The sequence below is a fragment of the Artibeus jamaicensis genome, unplaced genomic scaffold, assembly GCF_021234435.1.
Source record: "Artibeus jamaicensis isolate MK-2021 breed Jamaican fruit bat unplaced genomic scaffold, CSHL_Jam_final contig_311, whole genome shotgun sequence".
In the NCBI taxonomy this organism is placed as follows: Eukaryota; Metazoa; Chordata; class Mammalia; order Chiroptera; family Phyllostomidae; genus Artibeus; species Artibeus jamaicensis.
The window spans coordinates 8,364,713-8,392,465 of NW_026521717.1; the positions used below are offsets into that span (position 1 = coordinate 8,364,713).

The 27,753-nt window shown below is 37.3% G+C and overlaps 1 protein-coding gene across 1 annotated transcript in view; it reads right to left on the reverse strand.

Moving 5' to 3' along the window:
* Positions 1-27,753, reverse strand: part of HECW1 (HECT, C2 and WW domain containing E3 ubiquitin protein ligase 1) — a 675,231-nt gene that overhangs the window by 502,388 nt on the left and 145,090 nt on the right. The window contains exon 4 of the mRNA XM_053662971.1: positions 15,592-15,686. Within this exon, the coding sequence (XP_053518946.1) occupies positions 15,592-15,686 (95 nt within the window). The remainder of the gene's footprint in view (positions 1-15,591; positions 15,687-27,753) is intronic.

A 27,753-nucleotide genomic window follows, 5' to 3' on the forward strand; every position in this document is an offset into this window, starting at 1 on the left:
ATTTAATCTGCACAAAAACCTTTAATCTTGGGCCAGGGTTGAATCCAAATTTCCAAGATGCCTCTGAGAGAGGTTAATTGTGGGCAGGGTCTGAGTAAATCATCTATGAGAAGATGCCTAATATGGCTGCAATTTCCCATTTGTCATCTGTATCTTCTACAAAAACAAGTTCATCTGATGTGTAAGCAAAATTACAAATGTATGTCTCCTCCTGCTTTTGTCTAATCAAAAACTCCAGGGACATTTGCTGAATATATACATGTGAATAACATGCCTCTACACTTGAAGATAAATTAGCATAAAAATAATAAAGGAATTGATCAGGAATCATAGCTAAAGTATGCACATGATTTGGTCTATTTCATCACAAGTCTTTTGATGAGGGGGAGGTCTGAACCTGCCCATCCTTAGTACTCTCAAAGTGCCTTATTGGTCACAACCACAGCTTATAACAGACCTATGTTAATGCATGCTTTTCTTTTTTATGTGTATTTTATTTTTTATTGTTGTTCAAGTACAGTTGTCTCCATTTTCACCCCACCATACCCTGCCACTCCACCCCACCCATCCCCACCCTCAAACCTATCCCCTTTGGCTTTGTCTATGTGTCCTTTATACATTGTCCTTGATGGCTTTTCACTATTTCTTTATTCCCAGTTTTTTATGCCTAGAGGTTAGCAATGAGGAGGTCCTTCATAAATATTTACTGCATAAAGAAATGAATTTTTGAAGCAAGAAGCTACATAAAGATATACAAAACAACAAAGTTCTGAACAGACTTCCAAGTCTGGTGGGGTCAGAATACTGTATGAATTGACTGGGGACAGCTGAGGTAGTGGGAGCAGTTTCTGAAGGAAAAGGCTGATAAGTGAAGGGCTCTGAGCACCATGAATAATTTGCTGGATCAAAAGTGAGACAAAATGAGGTTGTTGACTCTCAGAAGAAGTTACATGTTATGTGCATATCTAAATAAAATTATCTAACCTTCTTAGCAACTTTTTCTCTATCCCACCCTTGAGTTTGTGGAATGAAAAGAGAATTTAAAATTGCAATACTCAAGAGATCTTATAAAATGCCCATTTATTCAATCATTCTAAAACATGCTAGTAAATATCTGTACAACATTGATCCTTTGAATACAAATAAATTGCATGTGCAATTTTACAGCACTTAAATTTATTTATTTATTTATTCTTGAACTCTGCAGGTTTTTATTTGCTTTTTAAAATTTATTTAATTATTGGTCAAGTACAGTTTTTGGTGTTTTACTCCCATCCCAGACTACCCCCCCCAGTGCTCCCCACCTCCCTCCCATTTCCACCCTCCTTAGTTGTTGTCCATGTGTCCTTTATACTAGTTTCTGTAAATCCTTCCCCTTTTTCCCCTGAAATTCCCTGTCCTCTCCCCTCTGGTCACTGTCCCCTTGTTCTTTATTTCAGTGTATTTGTTTTTATTTTGCTTGCTTATTTGTTTTGTTGTTTAGGTTCCCGTTAAAGGTGAGATCATATGGTATTTGTCTTTCACCACTTGGCTTATTTCACTCAGCATGGTGCTTTCCAGTTCCATCCATGCTGTTACAAAAGGTAGGAGCTCCTTCTTTCTTTCTGCTGCATAAAATTTCATTGTGTATATATACCATAATTTTTTGATCCATCCATTTACTGATGGGCACCTAGGTTGCTTCCAGCTCTTGGCTATTGTAAATTGTGCTGCTATGAACATTGGGGTGCATAGGTTCTTTTTGATTGGTGTTTTAGGGTTCTTAGGATATAATCCCAGCAGTGGAATTGCTGGGTCAAAAGGCAGGTCAATTTTTATTTTTCTGAGAAAATTCCATACTGTTTTCCACAGTGGTTGTAGCAGTCTGCAATCCCACCAACAATGGATTAGGGTACCCTTTTTCCCACAATATCTCCAACATTTGTTGTTTGTTGCTTTGTTTATGATGACCATTCTGACTGGTGTAAAGTGGTATCTCATTGTGGTTTCAATTTGCATCTCTCTGATAGTTAGTGATATTGAGCATCTTTTCATGTGTCCCTGAATCTTCTATATGTCCTCCTTGAAGAAATGTCTGTTCAAGTCCTTTGCCCACATTTTAATTGGTTTGCTTGCCTTCTTAGAGTGAAGTCGTGTAAGTTCTTTGTATATTTTGGAGATTAAAGCCTTGTCTGAGGTATCATTGGCAAATATGTTTTCCCATACAGTTGGATCTCTTTTTATTTTAATACTGTTTTCTTTAGCCATGCAAAAGCTTTTAATTTTGATGAGATCACATTTCTTTATTCTTTCCTATATGTCCTTTGCTATGGGGAAGATACCAGTAAAAAAAGTTGCTGCATGAAATATCTGAGATTTTCTTGCCAATGTTCTCCTCTAGGACTTCAATGGTGTCACAGCTTATATTTAAATATTTTATCCACCTTGAATTTATTTCTCTATATGGTGTAAGTTGGTGGTCGAGTTTCATTTTTTGTGTGTGTAGCTGTCCAGTTCTCCCAACACCATTCATTGAAGAGGCTATTATTAGTCCATTTTATGTTGCTGCCCCCTTTGTCAAATATTAATTGGCCATAGAGACTTAAATTTAGATTCATTGTGTTTTATTTGTAATATCTGATTTATAGTTTCTATAAGTCAAAAACCAAATGCTTTCTTAAATTCTCTTTTAAGGAAAGGCTAACAGAAATATATATGAAAGATAAAATTTTTTATTAGAATATTATATTTTGTAATTACTTCAGACTTCCTGCTAAGCAAGTGTCAAGGAAAGACTTGAAGCTTAAAGTTTCACAGTGGATAGTGTGGTAAGGAAAATTTACCTACTCTGTCTTTTGGAAAGTTGTAGGTATGCACAGAATTCTGTTTTTTTGGTGTATGAATGAAGAGGGGGGAAACTATCATGAAACCTATTAAGAGAGGCTGTAGTGCACAAGAAGAATGCAGTTTAGGAAAAATATGGAAAGAGCTTACTTTAAAAAAGGATTTTCTACAGAAAATAGTAGCAAAATATGAAACATGTGCTAAGTGCTCTCAGTAAGATACGAAAACTATGGAAAAGTTCATATGCTATATGGAAAACATTAAGTCATATCTTCATTAGACCTAACACACACCAGGTTTGTGGCATTTCATACCCCTATGCCTTTGCACATACTGGCTTTTCTGCCAGCTACACCTTATTTTCCTCCCAGGCCTGACTATTCAGTTCTATTCATCCTAACTCTGCCTACATACCACTTCCTCTGACAGCAAGAATCTCTACCCTGCTTTCTCTACACACCAAAATAATGAGTTTTCATTCTCTGGTACTGGACCTTTTGGATAGCATTATCATTTATAATAGAATAATTATTAGTTCTTAATGACAGAGCTTATATTTCATTTACCCCCATAACCATAACCCAGTATAGTTTTCTAAAAAGATTTCATTTATTCATTTTCAGAGAAAGGGGAAGACAAGGAAAAAGAGGGAGAGAAACATTAATGTGTGGTTACCTCTCACATGCCCCATACCGGGGACCTGGCCTGCAACCCAGGCATGCACCCTGACTGTGAATCAAACCAGTAACCTTTTAGTTCACAGCCTGCGCTCAATCCACTGAGCCACACCAGCCAGGGCCCTTTATAGTTTCTTATATACAATCGAGACTAATAGCCCTAGCGGTGTAGCTCAGTGGATTGAGTATGGGTCCCAAACCAAAGTGTCGCCAGTTCAATACCAGTCAGGTCACATGCCTAGGTTGTGGACCAGGTCCCCAGTAGGGGGCATGAGAGAGGCCACCACACATTGATATTTCTCTCCCTCTGTTTCTCCTTCCCTTTCCCTCTCTCTAAAAAGAAATGAAATCTTTTAAAAAAGACTAATAAGTATATTCCAAGATGCTTGCTGTGTACATGGAAAGTACACTCACCTCCTGACACCAAACCAGGTTTACAGCTAAACTACAGAGTAATCAACAAAATAACCAATGGAAAACTAGCTGAACTGAAGTATTATAACCAATGATTTACAAAAGTAGCCAAATAAAGACTGGTAAGAAGTATGGAGACTTGGAAAGTGTTGGTCACACACATGTGATAGCTAAGAAGCCAGGGAGATAACTTGGCTGCAAAAACCCTTCCCCCGAGGAGTCTGGGGCTCAACCCCATGCAGAAATCCTTAACCTAGAAAAACAGACATGAGAAGAAAAGCCTGGATAGAATCTGGTGGTGAAGATCAGTATCAGTGGGAATTCAGTCTGTCTGGTAGAGAAAGGAGTTTGCTAGAGACCCACATGCCATCATATCAGGCTGGTCAAGCACCAGCCTAATAAATGCACTACCCAGTCTTCAAAATACTGGCAACACTACACTGCTGTTCTCAAGTCCTATACCCAGCAGGGAGCTTTGGGGACCTTTTTTTCTTTTTTCTGAAGAGGCCCTTGGTAAAGACTCAGACAGCAATTATACTGGGTAGCTGTAAAAAAGGGGGCCAAATTTCTCACCTTGAGCACACAGCTGGCACTCTCCACACACCTGTTGAATCACTTAGCTTGTCCTTCTACTACTTGTGACCCTGCCCTGCTGAATTTAGTCCCTCAGGGAGATCAGGCTACTGTGCAAAGCTGGGACTTTCAGAGCATGTATCACTGAAAAGCTTTGGTTCGGGAATCAGACCAGAGTATGCTGCATTGTATGGCTACATTGTGGGGAACCACTCCTATTCCCCCTGAAAACTCAGTCTATGCCATTGCCATACTGGGAGACCCATCTGACCTGCCTTTGTGGCAGGTCATTACCACAGTGGGATCAGAGAGGGGGTTGGAGGTAAAACCTTTGTAGTGCATCTCTTTCAGAGTCTCCTGACTCCAGTTGCTGGATTATGTGGCTGGCTGTCGATAAGAAGGAGGAAAAAATGCTTGCTTCAATAATATTCATTGATGAAGCTGCCATCTTGGCCAGCTTCATCAATGAATATTATTGATATGTTCTGTTGTGCTCTACTAGATCTGTCCTACTGAGCTTATTTCTGCAGGGAAAAAAAATGGCTGGCTGCACTCAACCTGGACACATCATGTATTCCTCCTGGGATTCCGCAGATACCATGTAATATGGGTCTGGAGTATGTGCAATTTTCTCTTGATAGAGCACCTAACAGTGAAACCCCTAAGTAGTGGATCCACTAGCCACATCCTCCTGAACCTGGTCACATTGCCCTAGTGAGCACACACCCTGCAGAAAAGTTTGTGGATCATGGTTAGGAAAAATTTTACAGAAGCCTCTGGAGAAAGACTGCTCTAACTCAAAGAAAAGCAGAGTAGCTGATATATGGAGGCAGTCCTTGGGGAGCTTCAGACCTGTTACAGATCTGCCCCCAGCTCTGAACTGGAGGAAGCTCACCTTTGTACACACCATGGCTCCTGCTAAGCAAACCCAGACCCAGTAGATGCAGAAAAAAAATAGTGAATAGTGTAGAGGCTCTATACAGGTATCCCAAGGCCAGTTACAAAAATGCTTGACATTAATCTATACTGAAACCCTGCCCAAGTGGACCCTGAACCAACATAACCAATGGTGGTATTCAAGACAAAAATGATACTTGAAACAAGCAGCCACACAAACAGCACTCCCAAAGAGGGATCCTGACAGCCACCATATATAGCTGGGAACAACTCTGCCTTGAGAGAAAGAACCTGTACAGCAACTCATACATAGTGATCAAAGTTTATCTTTAGAGTCAGCCAGGCTGAGGGGTTAACTTCATACGTAAAAGGTACAAAAGCATTAAAGACTAAGTACAACAGGAGGGTGCACATAATCCAGAAGTAATATTCCTGGACCATTGAGTTTGGGTGATCTGAAAGATTGTGCCACTGAGGCCAGCAAGAAACCTACATAATAAAGTAATCATAAAAGGTTTGGCATCATAGCAGATCTTCATTATACACAGAGACAGAAACAAAAAGGCAGACAAAATAGGGAAAGAAATATGCCCTAAATGAAATAACAACAGAAATCTTCAGAAAAATAATTAAATGAAATGGAAGCAACCAAGAATTGAGATGCGGAGTTTAAAACAATGATTATAAGTATGCTCAAAAACCTTAGGGAAAAAAACAAATGATCTCAGTGATAAGTCAAACAAAGAGACAGTAAATTGTAAAAAGAACACAGAAATCATAAAAACCACTCAGAAACAAAAAATACAATATCTGAAATGAAAAACACACTAGAAGGAATTAATATCAGAAATCAAATCAGGGATTTAGAGGACAAGATAACAGTAAGCACCCATTCAGAGCATTGAAATGAAAAGACAATTTTAAAAAATGAGGGAAGTCTAAGAAACTTCTGAGACAACATCTAGGGTAATAACCTCATAATCATAGTGGTACTAAAAGAAGAAAAGAGTGAGCAAGGGATCATAGTAGCTGTTTAATATAATAATGTCTCAAAACTTTCCTGACCTGGTAAAGAAAAATTTTACCAAGTTAGAAGTTTAGGAAGTAAAGAGTGTTGCAAACAAGATGAACCCCAAAAGGTGCATTGTATACCAGGACACATCATAATTAAAATGACAGTTTGATGACAAATAAAAAATCTTAAAAGCTGCAAAAGAGATACAGTTAGCTGTATAAAAGGGAGCCCCCAGAAGGCTGCCAGCTGGTTTCTCAACAGAAATACTTGAGGCCATATGAGATTGGCATGAAATATTTAAAGTGATGAGAAGCAAAACCTGCAACCAAGACTACTGTATATAGCAAGGCTATCACTTACAGTGGTACTTTGGCACTTGTTAATTCATTCCAGAATGTGTGATGAGTACAGAAACCAAGGAGCACCATATAATGAAGGATTTTCTCTTGCAGGGCAGCATCATGACTTTTGCAAGTTCTAGCAAGTGCAGTGTGTCCTGAGCAAGTGTTCTGAGTACTGAAACATTTTTTTTCTTGTCAAAATGTGACAGATACAGGGTTTGACAAGTTTTGGAGCTGAGGAGTACTGAGGTATGACTGTATTTATTATTTACGAATTTTATTCATTAATCTTTAGAGAGGGGAAAGTGATAGGTAAAGCGAGGGAGAGAAACATCAATGTAAGAGAGAAGCATTGATCAATTGCCTTTTGTACATGCCCCAACCAGGGACCAAACCCACAACTCAGGTTATGTGTCTTGACTAGGAATCAAAGCAGTGACCGTTCACCATTTGGGTTGATGCCCAACCAACTTAGCTATGCTGGCCATATTTATCATGTAAAACTGATGAAAAATAGTTTTCAGATAAAAAACCACTATTGCAAGAAATGTTAAAGGGATAGCGTTAAGAAAAAGAAGGAGAAAAAAGAGGAAAAAATGTAATAAATACCATAAAAATAAGCTTACATATAAATTATTAAATGTTGCAATCAAAAGACACAGAGAATCTCAATGGATAAGGAAACATATATATATATATATATATATATATATATATCACACTCACCTCAGAACAAAAGATACACATAGAATGAAAGCAAAGGAACAGAAAAAACAATATTCCATGCAAATAAAAAAAAAGCTGGAGTAGTAATACATAAGACAAAATAGACTTCAAAACAAAGGCTGTAACAAGAGACAAAGAAGATCAGTATGTAATACTAAAGAGATTGACCCAATAAAGGATATAATCCTTGTTAACATATATGCACTCAACACAAAAGCACCTAAGTATGTAAAGAAAATCTTAGTGGGGTTTAAGGGAGAGAACAATACCAATATGGTCATAGTAGAACATGTTATCAATGAATAACAGTTACCCAAAATTTTATCAATGGATAGATCTTCCAGACAAAACAAATCAACAAAGAAACAGAGACCTTAAGTGACATACTGGATCAAATGGATTTAATTGATATTTACAGAATGCTTCTTCCCACAGAAGAAGAATACACATTCTTCTCAAGTGCACATGGAACAGTCTCAAAAATAGAAATAAGTCTTTAAAATTGAAGAAAATTGAACACATATCAAACTTCTTTGACCACAATAGTATAAAACTAGAAATCAATTACATAATAAATTGAGAAAAACTGAGAAACATTCAAACACATGAAGACTAAATAACAGGTTATTAAATAATAGATGCTTTAAAAATGAGATAATGAAATAAATTAAAAGTTACCTGGAGACAAATAAGTAAGAACACTGTGGGACACAGTGAAAAGCAGTGCTGAGGTAGAAGATCATAGCATTATATGCCTACTTCAAGAAGCAAAAAAAATCTCAAATATACAATCTAACACTACACCTGAAAGAACTAGAAAAAGAACAACAAACTAACCCAAAAGTAAATACATGGTAGGACATAATAAAGACTAGAACAAAAATAAATGACTTAACAGACTAATGAAACAATATAAAAGATTGATCAAACCAAAAGCTTTCCAAAGGGTCTTTGAAAAAATAGAGAGGCTTGATGAGCCACTAGCTAGAGTCATCAAGAAAAGATGAGATATCCCAAATAAATAAAATCAGAAATGAAAGAAGAAAAGTAAGAACTTATATCATACAAACACAAAGGACTGTAAAAAACATTCCTATGTACAATTATATGTCATTAAACAACCTGAGTGAAATGAATACATTTCTAGAAACATACAAGCTTCCAAAATTGAACTAGGAATAATCAGAAAACCTGTTAGATCAATACCAACTAATGATACTGAATCAGTAATAAAAAAACTAGCAGCAGACAAAAATCATGGACTGCATGACTTCACAGACAAAGTTTATAAATCATTCAAAGAACTAACACCTATCTTTCTCAACCTATACTAAAAAAACTCAAATGGAGAGAAGATATCTAAGCTCTTTTAACAAGGTCAGCATTATTCTAATTCAAAAATTAGAAAAGTCACAGCAGATTAAGAAAATTATAGGCCAATATCCCTGATGAAAGTAGATGCTAAAATCCACAATAAAATATTAGCAAATAAGATCTAGCAATACATTAAAAATATCATACACTATGAAGAGGTGGTATTTATCTGGGTAATACAAGGATGGTACAATACTTACAAATCAATAAATGTGAGGTATCACATAAAAATGAAAGATAAAAATAATATAATCATATTAATATTTACAAAAAAAAGCATTTGGTAAAATCCAGCACCCATTTATGATTAAAAAAACTGTCAGCAAAGTAAGAATAGAGGGGTCAGCACTAACTTCAGTGGCTCAGTTAGTTAGGCAATGTCCTGCAAAACAAGAGGCCACTGGTTCAACTCCCTCATTGGAGCACATGCCAGGGTTGTGGACCAAGTTCCCAGTTGGGGGTGTGCGAGAGGCAGGCAATCGATGTTTCTCTTCTGCTCTTTTCCCCTCCCTTCTCCTCTTTCTAAAAATAAGTAAAAATTTAAAAACAAAAAGAATAGAGGGGTCATAACTCAAAATAATAAAGGCCATATATGACACACCCACAAAAAATCACATTCAATGAGTAAAAAAGAAAAGCTTTCCCTTAAGATCTAGAATAAGACAAGGAGGTTGTTTCCATTCACCTCTCTTATTCAACATAGTACCAGAAATCCTAGACACAGCAATCAAAATAAAAAGATAAAAGGCATTCAAATTGGGGGAAAAGGAGCAAAATTGTCATTATTTGCAGATGACATGCTTTAGAGAGAAATTTGAAGAGTCCAACAAAAGCTGATGCATGTAATAAATGAATTTGGCAAAGTGGCAGAACACAAAATTAATATTCAGAAATTGATGGCATTTTTATAAACCAATAATGAACAGAAATGGAATTAAGAAAATAATTCTAATCACTATGTCAAAACAATAATAATATCATCTAGGCTGGTGTAGGTCAGTGGGTTGAATGGGAGCCTGCGAACCAAACGACCACGGTTCTACTCCCAGTCAGGGCACATGCCTGGGTTGCAGGCCAGTTCCCAACAGGGGATGCAAGGAGGCAACCAGACACTGATATTTCTCTCCCTCTCTCCTTCCCTTTCCATCTACAGATAAATAAATAAAATCTTAATTTAAAAAAAATGTTTAAAAACAACAATAACAATAATAATAATAAGATACCTAGAGATAAATTTAACCAAACAGGTAAAATACCTGTACTTGCAAAATTATAAGATACTAAAGGAAGAAATTTAGAAAGATACAAATAAATGGAATCACACATTGTGTTCATGGGCAGGAAAAATTAACATTATTAAAATGCCCATATATGCAAAGCGATCTACAGATTCAACACAATTTCTATTAGAATACCAATGGCATATCTCAGGTATAGAACAAATATTCTGAAAATTCATATGGAATCACAAAGGAGGGGAAGAGCCTTAGAATACTTAGTAAAGAAGAAACAAGTTAGAGGTATCACATTACCTAATATCAACCTATACAGCAAGGACACAGTAATCAAAACAGCATCATATTGGCACAAGAACAGGTATATAGATCAATTCAGTAGCATAGACAGCACAGAAATAAACCCACACCTTTGTGGCTAAATAATATTTGAGAAAGGAGGCAAGCACATACATAGGGTAAAAATAGTCCCTTCAATAAATGGTGTTGGGGACACTGAACAAATACATTAAAAATATAAAACTAAACACTGACTTATACCATACACAAGAATATAATCAAAATGCATAAAAAATTAAGTGTAAGTCATGAGACCATAAAAATCCTAGAAGAAAACAGAGGCAGTAGACTTTCAGAAATTTCTCATAGCAATATTTTTGCTGGTATATCTCATTGGACAAGAGAAAGAAAGGGAAAAAATGAATACATGGGACTACATCAAACTAAAATGCCTTTGCAGAGCAAAGGGAACAATCAGTAAATGAAAACAGATTCCAATGCATGGGAGGAAATATTTACCAATGATATATCCAATGAAAGGTTAATTTCAAAAATATATAAAAACTTATACAACTCAACACAAAGAAGACAAACAATCCAATTTAAAAAATGGGCTAAGAATCTAATAAGATGCTTTTTCAAAAAGGCCATATAGATGGCCAATAGACTTATGAAAAGATGCTCAATATCACTAATCATCAGAAAGATGCTAATTAAAACCACAATAAAATGTCACCCCACACCTGTCAGAATGGCTATCATCAATAAATCAACAAACATCCAGTGCTGGTGGGAATGTGGAGTAAAAGGAATGTTAGTGCAATGTTAGTGGAACTACAGACTGGTGCAGCCACTGTGGAAAACAGTATGGAGTTTCCTTAAAAACATAAATATTACTGCCTTTTTACCAAGTGATCCTCCTTTTGGGAATATATCCAAAAAATACCAAAACACTAATTGCAAAAATATATATCTCCCCCTGTATGTGCATTTCAGCATTATTTATAATTACCAAGATATGGAATATGCCCAAATGCTCATCAGTAGATGAGTGGATAAAAAGAGCTGAGGTACATTTACACTATGGGATATTACACAGCTCTAAGAAAGAAAAAAATCTTACCTTTTGTGACAGCATGGATGGACCTAGAGATTATTATAAGTGAAATAAGCCAGTCAAAGAAATACAAATACCATATAATCTCACTTATGTTTAGGATCTAACACTCAAAAGAAACTGATGAACAAAATAGAAACAGACATGGATACATGGAACAGACTGACAGCTTTTGGTGTGGGTGGGGGTTGAGGAGCTGGATAAAAGATTGTGAAGGGGTTAGTCAAAGAACATATATGTATAACTTATACACACAGAAAATAGAGTGGTGATAGCCAGAGGGAAAGTGTGGTGAGGTTAGGTAGAGGTGGGCAAAATGGGGAAAAATGAGAACGGAAAGAGATTTTGCTATGGGCAATCAGTCCATGATGTAGTGGACAGATGATGTTTTGTTGAGTTGTACACTTGAAACCTGGTTTTGTGAACCAGTTTGATCCAAACATATTCAATAAAATAGTTGTCTCATAAATGCTGAGAAAAAGGAAATGGTTCAAAAATAGAAACATGTTCCAGAGAGTTGAAAGCATCACATAAAGTTACTGATAGAATCAACTTATGTTTACCTTAACACTCTATGCTCATGTTTCACAACCTACGCTTTGTCCCCAAAGCAGGCTTTGCCATGTAGACTTTCTCTACCACAGCCTTTCACAGAACAGCAAAGTGATTTTCTATCTTTCCATTCAAATGCACTTGGTGGTCCTGTTTGTTTAGCTAGATGCAGAAGAAGGAGCACCTGAACTGGAATGAATACTATTAGATCCCATCACACTCAGCTTTGCATTTTATATTCATTGATGTGCATGCATCCTTTCTCCACTAGCTTTAAATTACTTAAAGGCAATGATATTCTACTAGTCTTTGCTTCCTTCCATATCTAATAGAGTGATCTGCATATATTATAGACTTAATAAAATTTGAAGAAGTACTAAATGAATAAACTTTAAGAAGATGGGATTAATGGCAAAAGAGAATATGACCATTACTGACTAGAAATGGCTATTTGTGCTTACAACAAGGGGAAATATACATCAAACATAGAGTCTGTGCTTTCCCACAGTCATAATGAGAGTGAAGGGTATTTGATCTGAGATTTTAAAAATACATGGCAGCTCCAGCAAAGTATAGCTAATAACAGAATAACATGGGACAATGTTAGTCATGGGAGGATGGTGACAATATTTTTGTTACATGACAAGTGAAATGAAGAAACTAAAAATTCTGATGCTGAGGATGTCATTTGGTAGTTTGTCTAATAAAACTGTTACCTGTAATTTTTAAAAAACTAAAAAATAAATGTCCTAGAAAGATGAGGATAAATGGAAACCATTTGTTATAACAGGGACCTCAACAAATGTCAGTAGGGCAAACAATAAGGTAAATGAGAACATGAGAAAAAGAACTAGTACATATTGATAACCTGATATGCTCAAAACATTAAAGTACTGGTTATACTAAGGGAACAACTGGTATCTTCAAAAAATCTTTTTTTTGTTGACACTATTGTTGACACAAATGGAGATGTCCCCATTTCCCCAACTTTGCCTGCCTTCACCCAGCCCCCACCTTTACCATCATCACACTGTTGTCTGTATCTATAAGTTATGTGTATATGTATTCTTTGGATAATCCTTTTACCTACTTTCATCTAGTCTCTCTCTCCCGCCTCTTCTCTATTACTGTCAGTTTGTTCCACATTTCCTTTCCTCTTTTTCCATTTTTTCATCAGTTTTGCTGCCCCTTTTCATAAATTACAGTTTTAGTATATTGTCATAAACTAACTCTACGACTTTTGAAATATAATATAATGTCCACAGAAAACCAATTCTCCATATGTGTTTACTGTAGCACCAGCAATCTTCAGTTTACAAACACTAAAATTTATTGACAAAATCATTTTAGGACACTTAAATACATTTCCCTTAAAAACAGTGTGCTTAAGTCCCAGATCAAACCACAGACTTATTTAACCCAGAAGTTTGCTAGTTTATACTAGTAACTGTAGTGAGTTGCAAAAAGTATAAGCTAAAGTTGAATCAGCTTGATTTCCATATAGCCAAATGGTCACTTAAACAAAATGATACTTCTTGCTCATCTCACAAATGTGCTGTAAATCTACTAGAAAAATGCAAGTAAAACTTCTTTGAAAAGTCCACCATGATACAGAACAGTAAGGGCCACTAAAAGTTTAACTGTTATAAAACCCAACTGCACATTAAAATACTGTCTTGTAGAAGCACACATATTTTCTTCTGCCACATGACTCTAAGCGCTCATCTCCAAAGAGGAAATAGGATGATTATTCTGTCTCTATCTCTGGTCTCACATGGGCTTTATGATTGTGCTCTCACATGCCTGAAGATTAAGAAGAGAAAGAAAAGTGAAATGTACAATAAAGTGTCAAATGAAGTGTCTACTGATTTATGTGAAAAAAATCATTATAGAGATGATAATCAGTACAACAGAAACATCTCAAAGTATTTCAAGATGCCTGAGTTTTAAATACAAACAATACACATGGAATACAAAAATGGGTATAGTGAAAGCTGACACAAAATCATTGCAATCTCCCTAATATGATTGAAGCACCTGATGTGATGTTTCCTCATCTCAGACATAAGCCCTTGCTCCTGGCATCAGTAGTCCCTCATCACATGACTTTCTTCCTTGGCAAAAAGCCAGCTAAGCATGCATCTGAAAGGCTTTTTTCTAAATCAGCTCACCTCCACTTCCAGCCTCCTTCCTTCTCTGTCTGCTCTGTGTTCAATGCCTTACTGTTTTGTCCACCTCACTTCTGGTTTAATTCAGTGGCAGCTCTAGCCTTGCTGCCATGATTTAACTGACCCCCATGCCTTCACAATTGGTAACATGTATCAAGACCTCTTTGTCTTTTCCATGTATCCTCTTTTAAGAATAACCCACACAAATGGGCCTGGAAAATTAAGTCTGGCAAATTTCCACACTTTAATTCAGGTCCCAGCCAGTAAAATGACAGACCTCAAGTCCCAATCTAAATATCTAGTGTACAGAAAGTGGCACAGCAGTCAAAAGTGCATATGATCTCTCATGTTTTCCCTCCTTTCCCACTCCCTGTCCCCTCCAAGTAAGCCCTGACACCTCTCCCCTTCCCACCATGGCCTGCCCCAGGTCAGCATCCAGTTCTGCTCTATTTCTCAGGATGAAGGCAGATCTGGCCTGCTAATCTTATTACTGTCACCAAACACTCAACTTGCTCATCTTCAGCACATAGAAAAACTGATTTGTAAAACAACAAAATGGTATATTTTAGAGCCAAAGTACTTTCTGAATCATTTATATTTCATTTCAAGTACTTTCTCCCCTTTCTCATATGAAAAAAAAATGAGTTACAATGCCATGACAAAGTTCTCACTGGTTTTTGTTCAGTCTCTCCTATTTGGTAATTTTTGACTTATGTGAAAAGGATAAAAATGCCATTTGTAAGTAAATTTCAGCTAGCCTGATTATATGTATTGAGAACTAAGGTAAACTACACTAGACTGTAATTTAGGAAAAGGTGCTATTATGATAGTAATGATGGAAGCCACAGGATAGGGAACAAAAGACTTGATTTAAAACACTGATGAGCAACTAGCTAGCTGTGTGACCTTAAATACATTACTTAATATCTTTGAGCACAGTTTCCTTACTGTAGAAATAAAAGTTCAGAGACTCTAGTCTTTTCTAGGTTTACTATTTTATAATTATAATACTAAAATTAGTGATTTAGTTATAAGCCTAAAACAAAATTAAAACATATAAAAACATAAGTATTTGAAACTAAGAAATTAAAAAATGTGTTCCAAAGAAAAGTTTATTCACTTTATTAAGCATGAATTTGTTAGAAACATCTGGCTATCTACTACTGAAGCTTGATATTTCTCTAACAAAAAGTGATATGCATCTTAATTAGGTTGCTTTAAGATCTCATCTCTCTATTATTTTGAGGTTTGTGTCTATCTATTCATAATATCTCAATATGTCTTTATGTGTGTGTACACACACATACACACACACACACACGCACACACACACATAACAAAAGGAAAAATTAAAAAATTACAGTGTTAGTTTTGACCAAAGAGGAAGAAATGAGACTTACCGGAGCTGCAGAATTCTTGATGGTGACACTTGGGGTGGTAGCTCGCAGGGCTCCACTCGCTCCATGGTAGTATTTGAAGCAGATCTTAGTTTCAGCTGAAAGAAAAGAGTAAAATGGGGCTGAGAAATAAGGTACAACTCAGGAAGAAATAGCCAGGGCCAAAGAGGACACCCTAAGTAACTGCAACATGGGTTCTCCTGTGGACCAAAAAAAAAGAAGATAATTACTAAGAATGGCTCCCAGTCTCAAACTGGGCTCAAATAAAAAAAAAATAGCAGTGATTTTTATAGAGGAACCTCTTGTAGAAGCTGCAGTTCAGGAAGAAATTGCACTGAGCTGCCTGCCTCCTACACTGAACTTCCTGCTTACACTGTGTTCCTGCCATCAGTGCCATTCCTTGTAAAGAAGTTCCTGGCATTCTATTTCAACCAATAAAATTAAGGCTTTCCACATCCACTGGAAGATGCCCCACAAGTATATCCCCATGAGGGATACAGTTGATATAGCTTCTTCAGTGACCAATCAGAGCAGCTCCACTTTGACCAATCAAAACAGTGCCTTTTGGACCAAACTGTTAAGATTTGGAGTGTTCATACTCATTAAGATAAATCAATCAGGGATAGGAGTTGCCCAAGGACTTCTCTATATGTAAGTCAGCCACCTTTTTACTCTGAGAGCACACCTTTTTCTTTCCACAAATGAATGAAGAATGTGTTTCCTCACCTACAGCTGAGACATCCAAGTTTTCTCTCTGGAGCAGACCAGTGCAGAGCAGAGATGACCAGCAGGGAACAGAGCAGATCAAATCATCAAACAGAAGAGCAAAGCTATTCTTTAGGCAAGGAATCTGGCCCTAGGCCTTCCTCAACTCAGAGCCCCCTGATAAATGTGCTGCTTTCAAAGCCATGTTATATCACAATTGAGCTGTTCTATAGCCATGCGTATTTACAGCTGTGGTGTATCACAACTGAGCTGTTTGCACTGAATAAACATTCTTTCTTAAATGCATCACAAATTAGGGATTCTTATTGGAGTTGAATTTTGCTGAGACTCCCATGAGGGAGGCAGGTCCCAGTTGACAATGATAGTCAACAGGTGGCCTCATGGAAAGGCCTGACTTCTTTCTAAAATGTACCATAAAAACTGTTTTGACATATGGGACACAGCTAAGGCAGTCTTGAGAGGTAAGTTCATAGCAATACAGGCCTACCTAAAAATGTAGAAACATTTCAAACAAACAATCTAACCCTACCCCTATAAGAACTCAAGGAACAACAACAAAGACAGCCCAGAGCAAGAAGAAAGAAGGGAATTACCAAGATCAGAGTAGAATTAAATGACATAGGGACTAAAAGCACAATTCTAAGAATCAATGGATCCAGAAGCTGGTTTTGGAAAAGATAAACAAAATCAACAAGCCTTTAAGCAGGCACATCAAGAAAAAAAAGAGAGGACCCAAATAAACACAATCAGAAGTGAAAGAGGAGAGATTACAACTGACGCCACAGAAATACAAAGGATTAAATTACTATGAAGAACTGTATGCCAAGAAATTTGAAAACCTAGGTGAAATAAACAAATTTCTAGAAAAATATAATCTTTCAAAACTCAATGAAGAGGAAGCAGAAAGCCTGAATAGACCAACAGCAGATGAAATTGAAGCAGTAATTGAAAAACACCACACACACAAAAGCCCTGCACCAGATGGTTTCACAGAAGAATTCTACAAAGAATTTAAAAAAGAGCTAACTTTTATCCTTCACAGACTCTTCCAAAAAATCCAAAATGACGGAAGACTCCCAAACTCTTTTTATGAAGCCAGCATCATCCTAATCCCAAAACCAGATAAAGACACAACCAAGAAAGAAAACTTCAGGCTAATATTGCTGATTAACATAGATGCTAAAATCCTGAATAAAATATTAGCAAGCCACATCCAACAAAACATTAAAAAGATCATACACCATGACCAAGTGGGATTCATTCCAGCAATGTATCTGTGGTATAATATTCACAAATAAGTAAATGTAATATATCACATAAATAAAAGCAAAGACAAAAACCAAATGATCATATCAATAGAGTTGGAAAAATAATTTGAAAAGGTACAGCACCCATTTATGATAAAAAACATTCAGCAAAGTGGGAGCACAGGGATCATTCCTCAAATAAAGGCCATATATGAGAGACCTACAGCCACTATCATACTCAATGGAGAAAAACTAAAAGCTTTTCCACTAAGACCAGGAACAAGACAAGGTTGTCCACTTTCACCACTTCTATTCAATATAGTATTGGAAGTTTTAGCCACAGCTATCAGGCAAGAACAGGAAATAAAAGGCATCCAAATTGGAAAGGAGGAAACAAAACTGTCACTGTTTGCAGATGACATGATAGTGTACATGGAAAATCCTATAGACTCCACCCCAAAACTGCTCAACCTAATGAATGAATTTGGCAAAACAGCAGGATACAAAGTCAATATCCAGAAATCAAATGTGTTTTTGTATAACAAAATGAAACAGCAGAAGCAGAAATCAAGAAAAAAATCTCATTCATTATAGTGAAAAGAAAAGTAAAATACCTAGAAATAAACCTAACCAAAGAGGTAAAAGACCTGTATGCAGAAAACTACACAACACAAGAAAGAAATCAAGGAAGAGAGAAACAACTGGAAACATATCCCGTGTTCATGGATTGAAAGAATTAACATTATCAAAATATCCAAAGCAATTTGCAGATTCAATGCAACACCTATTAAAGCACCAATGGCATATTTCACAGAAATAGAACAAACACTTCAAAAATTTATATGGACTTTTCTGAGAAAATTCCATACTGTTTTCCATAGTGGTTGTACCAGTCTGCAATCCCACCAACAATGGATTAGGGTCCCCTTTTGCCCACAACCTCTCCAACACTTATTGATTGTTGCTTTTTTTATGATGGCCATTCTAACTGCTGTGAAGTGGTACCTCATTGTGGTTTTAATTTGCATCTCTCTGATAGCTAGTGATATTGAGCATCTTTTCATGTGTCTCTGGATCCTCTGTATGTCCTCCTTGGAGAAGTGTGTGTTCAAGTCATTTGCCCACTTTACAATCGGGCTGCTTGTCTTCCTAGATTGAAGTCGTGTAAGTTCTTTGTATATTTTGGAGATTAAAGCCTTGTCTGAGGTATCATTGGCAAATATGTTTTCCCATACAGTTGGATCTCTTTTTATTTTATTACTGTTTTCTTTAGCCGTGCAAAAGCTTTTAATTTTGATGAGATCCCATTTGTTTATTCTTTCCTTTATGTCCCTTGCTCTAGGAAACATATCAGTAAAAAAGTTGCGACATGAAATATCTGAGATTTTCTTGCCTATGTTCTTTTCTAGGACTTTAATGGTGTCACAGCTTATATTTAAATATTTTATCCACCTTGAATTTATTTTTGTGTATGGTGTAAGTTTGTGCTCCAGTTTCTTTTTGTGTGTGTGTAACTGTCCAGTTCTCCCAACACCATTTGTTGAATAGGCTATTTTTAGTTCATTTTAAGTTGCTGCCCCCTTTGTCCAATATTAATTGACTGTAGAGGCTTGGCTTTATTTCTGGGCTCTCTGTTCTGTTCCATTGGTCTATGTGCCTGTTTTTATGCCAGTACCAGGCTGTTTTGATTATAGTGGCCTTGTAATACAGTTTGGTATCAGGTATTGTGATCCCCCTTACTTTGTTCTTCTTTCTCAAAATTGCAGCTTCTATTCGGGCTCGTTTATGGTTCCATATAAACTTTTGAAGTGTTTTTTCTATGTCTGTGAATATGCCATTGTTACTTTAATAGGTATTGCATTGAATCTGTAAATTGTTTTGGATAGTATGGACATTTTGATGATGTGAATTCTTCCAGTCCATGAATATGGTATATGTTTCCATTTGTTTATGTCTTCCTTAACCTCTTTCTTCAGTGTTGTGTACTTTTCTGCATACAGGTCTTTTGACCCAGCAATTTCACTGATAGGATTATATCCTAAGAACCCTGAAACACCAATCTGGAAGAACCTATACGCCCCAGTGTTCATAGCAGCACAATTTACAATAGCCAAGAGTTGGAAGCAACCTAGGTGCCCAACAGGAAATGAATGGAACAAAAAATGATGGTACATATACACAATGAAATTTTATGCAGCAGAAAGAAAGGAGCTCCTACCTTTTGCAACAGCATGGATGGAAATGGAAAGCATTATGCTGAGTAAAATAGGCCAGGCTTTGAAAAGACAAATATCATATGATCTCACCTTTAACAGGAAGCTAAACAACAAAACAAACAAGCAAGAAAAATATAACCAAGGATACTTAAATAGAGAACAGGCGGACAGTGACCAGAGGGGAGAGGGGAGGGAATTTTAGAGGAAAAAGGGGAAGGATTTACAGGAACTAGTATAAAGGATACATGGACAAAAACTAAGGGAGATGGAAATGGGAGAAAGGTGGGGAGCACTGGGGAGGGTAGGCTGGAATGGGAGTAAAAGACAGAAAACTGTACTTGAACAATTAAATAAAAAAAATAAAGATAATTCACTTCAGACATTAAAAAACGTTATTTAGACTTCTGTATTATACATTATCACAAGATGCTATTTCTTTTAAACCTTTAGTTCTAAGGTTTTGGATAGTTTGATGCCTACCAATGGTTTATTTCTTATGTAGTTTTTTAATATAATTTATTGTGATTAAAAGCTTGGGGATTCGGAAGAAGACATTGAGAAGTTATTGGAACAAAAAGAAGATAGTATATTTTCTAAACACAAGGACATATCAATAACAAATTCTGTGTATCAATTTGTCCCTTTTTTTCTAAACGGCAAAGATATGTCCTTGGGGCAGCATGCTGTTTTGTTTGGAATTTTAGCTATATTTTTAATAATATGTGAGAATATGAGCAAGTCAACCTCCACGTACCACCTGGTCTTTATCTGTAAAAATAGGATCAACAATGATACCTACTTCATAAGGTGTGGAATGATTAAATAAAAGTGCTTGAATTTCAACTAGGTTCTTAGTGAATATTAGTTATAAAGATGATGATGACTACATGATAAGCTTGTGAACCCATTAGTTTCTGGCATTCCGTCCCATAGAGGACAATATCTGGGGCCATACTGAGTTTAGTTCATAAGGTGACCTGCTTTCCCCAATTCACTGGTATAGAAGTTTTCTTTTTAATTTGCAAAATTTGTCAGGCTATGTCTTAATCGTTTAAAAATTTTTATTTTATTGAATTTATTGGAGTCACATTGGTTAATAAGTTAAATAAATTTCAAGTGTACAATTCTATAATACATTATCTGTATGTTGCATTGTGTATTCACCACTCAAAGTCAAATCACCTCTGTCACCTTTTATCCCCTTTTATTATCTTCTACCTGCCTCCACTCCACTTTGTCTCTAATAATAACATGCTGCTATCTGTCTCTATGAGTTTCTTTTCTCTTCTTACTTCCTTCACCTATTACACCCAGCCCCCCCAGTCCTCTGAGCGCCTTCAGTCTGTTCTCTATGATCATGTTTCTATTTTGTTTATTTTATTCACTACATTCCACATATGAAATCATATGGCATTTATCTTTCTCTCACTGGCTTATTCACTTAGCCTAATACCTTTTAGGTATATCAATGTTGTTACAAAAGTAAGATTTATATGTATATAACTAAATTTGGTATTACAGTTGTCCCATTTCTGCCCTTTATTCACCTCCTTCCTTTACCCCCTCCCACCACCATTCCCCACACCTTAGTTCCTGTCCATGGGTCATACATATAAGTTCTTTGGCTCCTCCATTTCTCATACTATTCTTAACCTCCCCCTGTCTATTTTGAACTTGCCATTTATGATTCTTATCCCCAGTACCTTTTTTCCATTCTCTCCCCAGCCCCTCACCACCGATAACCCTCCATGTTATCTCCATATTTATGATCCTGTTCCTGTTCTAGTTGTTTGTTTAATTTTTTACTTTTAGTTGTAGATATTGTGAGTTTTTTGTAATTTTACTGTTCATATTTTTATCATGTTCTTTTTCTTAAATAAGTCCCTTTAACATTTCATATAATAAGGACTTGATGATGATAAACTCTTTTAACTTGACCTTATCTAGGAGGCACTTTATGTGTCTTTCAATTCTAAATGATAGTTTTGCTGGATAGAATAATCTTGGATGTAGGTCTTTCATGACTTTAAACACTTTTGCTAGCCCCTTCTTGCCTGTAATGTTTCTTTTGAAAAATCAGCTGAAGTACTCGGGGAATTCCTTTGTAGGTACTGTCTCCTTTTCTCTTGCTGCTTTTAACATTCTCTCTTTATATTTCATCTTGGGTAATGTAATTATGATGTGCCTTGTTGTGTGCTTCCTTGAATTCAACTTCTCTGGGACACTATAGACTTCCTGGACTTCCCGGAAGTTTATTTTCTTTGTCAAATTGGGGAATTTCTCTTTCATTATGTTCTCAAATAAGTTTTCAATTTCTTGCTCTTCCTCTTCTTCTGGCACCCCTGTGATTCAGATGCTGGAATATTTAAAGTTGTCCCAGGGGTTCCTAAGCCTCTCCTCTTTTTTTCAAATTCTTGTTTCTTCATTCTGTTCTGGTTGTATTATTATTTCTTCCTTCTGGTCCAAACTGGCGATTTGAGTCCCAGTTTCCTTCCCATCACTGTTGGTTCCATGTTCATTTTCCTTTGTTTCACTTTTCATGGTTTTCACTTTGACCTCTATTTTGTGAGTATACTCAAGCATTTCTGTGAACATTCTGATTAACAGTGTTTTGAAGTCTGCATCTGATAGGTTGCTATCTCTTTGTTGCTTAGTTGTATTTTCTCTGGAGCTTTGATCTGTTCTTTCATTTGTGCCATTTTTTTTTCTCTCAGAGTGTCTGTTACATAGTAAGGGGTGGGGCATTAGGTATTCACCAGAGCAGGGCAACCCACATTGCTGTGTTGTGGTGCTGTGTGTAGGGGAAGGGGCCAAGAGGGAACAGTGCTACTTCCTCTGCTCTTGCTGGCTTTCAATCACTTTCTCCTCTACACACAAGCAAATTGGACCCTTCTGGTTCTGATGCTGGGTGTGATTTTGTGTACATTCCAGGAGCCCCTGGATCTCTCCAATGAACTCTCCTGTGAGGCTGGGAGTTCCTCCTTCTGCCACAACCTCCACAGATTTTTTTTTTTAGTCAGAGGTTTTAAGGCTTTATTTCCCCATGCTGGAACCCTGGGTTTCACAGTCTGTCTTGATCCCCAGTTGTTCCTCCCAGTTTATCTGCACATAAATGTGGGACCTCCCAGTTCACCAGCTGCTGCCTTACCACCAACCCACCTGCCCAGGTTCTCCAACCACCACCTTGCCATGAGTTCTCTCCACCCCAGCTGTTCATCTGTGCCCCTCCTACCAGTCTGGATGACTGTTTCTTTAACTCCTTGGCTGTCAAGACTTCCATACAGTTTGATTTTATGGCAGTTCTAGTTGTTTTTTGTTTTTAAATTTGGTATTGTCATTCTTTTGGTTGTGCAAAGAGGCACAGTATATTGACCTATGCTTCCATCTTGACCTGATGCTCAGATTTACTTATTTTTTATGTTTGAATAGTATTCCATTTTGTAAATGTACAACATTTTTCCCCACTCATCTACTGATGGTCACTTGAGATGCTATAAAATTCCAGCTATTGTAAACAGTACAACAACAAACATAAAGGTGCACATTCTCTTTTGAATCAGAATTTCTGATTTCTAATATATTCACAGAAGTGGAATCACTGGGTCATAAGGCAGTTTTGTTTTTATGTTTTGAGAAAAATACTGTTTTCTACAGCGGCTGCACCAATATGTATTTCAACCAACAATGCACAAGGGTTTGCTTTTCTCTGCATTCTCACCAACATTTATTGTCTGTTGACTTATTAATAGTAGCTATCCTAACAGATATGAGGTAATAACTTATTGAGTTTTTCTGAAGTCATTCTTTTGTTATTCACACATATATCTGCTATTTGCTGAATTTCCTATAACTAAAAACCTAACTTTGCGTGTCATGAAATGTGACAAAGTTCATATCAGGTTCCAAGGGCTAAACTGAAAATGAATAAATGTTTTCTATATTAAACTTTTACAGGCAGCTCAGGTGATTAAAGCCAGAATTCTAAAGGTGAAAAGCAGGTGTATATGCTTTTCCCTCTTAGCATGTGTTTCATATGGTATCACCAAATCTGAAAACTTCTCAGGGGCAGATTTCTTTTCCAGAATTTGCAGACACTGAATATCAAGAGCCCATGCAGTTGGATCTGTTTAACAGCTTTGTTTATAGATTTTGATACCTATAAAAACCAATATTACCCTTTTGCATATTTTTCATGGGTATAATATCAATATCATTATACACATCCTCTGAATCCACCCACCAGTAGTACTTGGACAGCTTTATAGCAAAAATTAGAGCTTGGAATAAAAATGTGGTAGTTTTTCTTATGCCAAACCAAAACAAATTCATGGGTTTTCTGATGTAGCTGCACAGAAACACATCGACAGCAGAATCTAAAGTGGTAGCCATGGGCTTGCAGGCTGCAATTTCCTTCACAATAGAGATCCTGATGCACTGCAAATGATGTTTAAAATATACAATTATCATATTCCCATACTTCTTACTTTCCTGAACAATAACAGAGGAGGTGCAATTTGTGATAAAGTCCTGAGCAGAACCCAAAGAGAAAACAATATTGTGTACTTTCACCTTCAACCCATTGCTGTTGTGTTGAAGCTCCTGAATGCTTTGATAAAGAATTGTCATGGATGATCCCACAGGCATGACTTGGCCATGGTAAATCATTCTAATCTTTTGTGCATTCCTTGCCAGGGACTGCTTCAAGCTTCCATGGGGCAACTTGTTGGCTTTTTCTTCTCGGCCATCTGAAAATGTTAAAAGATTCATTTTTGTGGGTATTTTAGCTGTCTCTGCCATTTTAGAGCCTACTCTGTACACCCCAGAAGAGCTGAAATCCTGAAGGTTGTTTTTTCCTTCCTGACACATCCAGTAGGACAATACTGTCAATCTTCAACTTCATGTCTTCAAAATCACAACTTAAGTGATTTGGTAAGCTTTAAGTTTTGGATGTTGAGATATTCACTGATATTGTATTTGTTCCCCAGCCTCAGTATGGCATAAATGCCTTAATGTCTTTGCAATAGCTGTGAACTTGTTCAAAGGTGTGATATGGTTTGTTAAGTACCATGCCAGAGAGATAGCATTTCCATTTCTCATTTAGTAAATACAGTGTGTCCACAGTCTGGAATAACTTCTTGTTTTGGTAAGGTTCACAGACAAGTTTTTCTACATATCCAGCAATGACAAAAGTAAGAACCACAAAGATCATCAGTATCCAACAAAAGAGGAAACTGATTCCAGCCCCTAGCATGAGGAAAATGCCCCCTGTGTTTGAAATGCAGCTATGCCTGGTGGGAGTGGCATTCCGGTCATAGCCAAACAAGCCACACATTAAGCCTGGGTAATAAAAAATCACGAGAATCATCAAACAGCAGGCAAGCAAGCCACCCAGCAACTGTATTCTTCCAACACAAGTAATCTGTGGTGGATGTAAGTTTCAATGTAGTCAATGCTATCCAAGAAACTTGACAGTTTATCCTAAATAAAAATCTGTTCATTTATGTTTTTGATATTTGAACTAATGAAATTCAAGGTATCTTTGATAACTGATACCATGTAAACAGTTTGGTTTTGCACCCTCTCAGGTATATCATTAAAGGATTTATAGTCCTCTTGAACCAGGCTGGACAAATCTATTAAAAGAATATCAGTAACATCAGTTTGCTTATCCAAAGATGGGAGCTGACCCAAGTTGGTGTTGTCATCTAGTTGGTTTAGAGTCATTCTGACACTTTGTAAGTGACCATCTCCAGTTGTGCAGAGGATATGGGGTCAAGTGATTACTCCAGGTTAGTCTTAACAATGATGCAGGCTGGTGCTAAGTCATGCAGTTGAGTTTTTCAGCTCCTCTAAGGTTCTGTTCACAATTCAACAGGGCTCTTTTGGTCTCTTTGATTGCTGCTGCCATGGCCTCGATGTCATCAAGAATAGGGACTTCAACCCTGGCTGATGTAGCTCAGTGGATTGAGCGCAGGCCTGTGAACCACACGAATGCGTTCGATTCCCAGTCAGGGCACATGCTTAGGTTGCAGGCCAGTTCTCAGCAGGGGACTCATGGGAGGCAACCACACATTGATATTTCTCTCCTTCTCTCCTTCCCTTCCTCTATAAAGATAAATAAATAAAATATTTAAAAAAGAATAGGGACTTTAGTCTCAGTTGTTCATGAATTCCACCTCCAAGTAATGACTTAATATTGTCCAGATCTAAGAATGCCTTTTTCTTAGCCGTGGTGTACTGGCCCAGTACATAGTTGATTCGTGATGGAGCTTCATTCAGGAGAGTTCTCAAGTTTCTGAAATTGCTGCCTGCCAGTTTCCATGTCTTGCCAATCTAGATCCTGAGGTGGTCATTTGCCATAAAACCATAGATGATACTAATGCTTATAAATATACAAATCATCAAGAGGGATATTGCACAGCATTTTATCAGGAAGGCCCCATTCCTCTTCTTTCACTGGTGCACTTCTCCACTGAATTTGTAATAGCATTGGCACAAATGAAAGGAAAACACCACCAGAGGCATCAGAACAACAAAGAGCAGCCCCAGGGCAACAAAGTTAAGAATCCCCACCTCATAGTTGATGATATTCTCATAATCAGTGGAAAGTCCAAACTTCTTTTGTATCATTTTTCTTAAAATACCTTCTGGAAAAGCATTGCCCTGCAACACAGGGAGGAAGACACGCACCATTCAAAATAGAACTTCAACAGGTTCAGGTGTGTGAGTCTTTGGTTTCATTATTTATTGAGGGGAATTCAAATTCCAGACCATCAGGACTCCTTGGGGATGATGGAGACCCTTCTAAAATGGTGTTCTGACAGAGCCCCAGCAGCAGTGGGAAGTTGAGAATCAGGTTTGTGGCTAGCAAGATGCCCCACGCTTAAGGTAGAAGTGGGGGCCTCCTGCCTCAGAGGTTCTGGAAGCTGAGGATGAGCCAGGAGCATGCATTTTTGTGCAGAAGAGGCATGGGGAGGACTGGGTCTTTGGAGTCCTCAGTTTCCTGGCCAGGCAGGCATGCATGATCTACAGAGGGGTCAGTGTCTCAAGGAAGAATTCCCCTGCCAATAATCCTGCTGCTGGGGTACCTAGATGACCTTGCCTACCTGTCAGCCCCTCTGGTGACTCTCAGGCTTGCATAACTTGCCAAGGTGTCAGGGTGGGGTCTCAAGGGACTGGGAGGAAAAGGGCACAGAAAGAACCCCTCAGTTTACCATTCTCGCCACTAGCTTTCTAGACTTATTGTGATTTTAATTTGCATTCCTCTAATGATTAGTAATGTGGAGCATCTTCTCATATGTCTATTAGACATCTGTATGTACTCTTTCAAGAATGGTGTATTCAGGTCCTATGTCCATGTTTTTTTTTAATTAATTGATTTATTTATTGTTGTTCAGTTATGGTTGTCCCACAGTTTTCCACATTGCTAGCTCCCACATTGTCCCCCCACTCCCATAGTCAGTCGTGCCCCCCCATTGTCCATGCCTATGGCTCCTCTATATGTGTTCATTTGCTTGCCCTTTCCACTTCCTTCCCACATGAACCCCCCTCCTCCTCCCCTCTGGCCACTCTGTTTATTCTTTATTTCCAAGTCTCTGGTTCCATTTTGCTCATTTGTTTGTTTTGCAGATTAAGTTCCAATTACAAATTATATGGTATTTGAGATTATATGGTATTTGTTTTTCACTGCCTGGCTTATTTCACTTAGCATAATGCTCTCCAGTTCCATCCATGCTATTGTGAAGGGTAGGAGCTCCTTCTTATCTTTCTGCTGCATAGTGTTCCATCATGTAAATGTACCACAGTTTTTTGACCCATTCATTTACTGATGGGTACTTAGGCTGTTTCCAGCACTTGGTGATTGTGAAGAAAGGCAGTTCTACCTTTAGTATTTTTAGGAAATTCCAAACTGTTTTCTACAGTGTCTGCACCAATCTGCATTCCCACCAGTAGTGTGCTAGGGTTCCCTTTTCTCC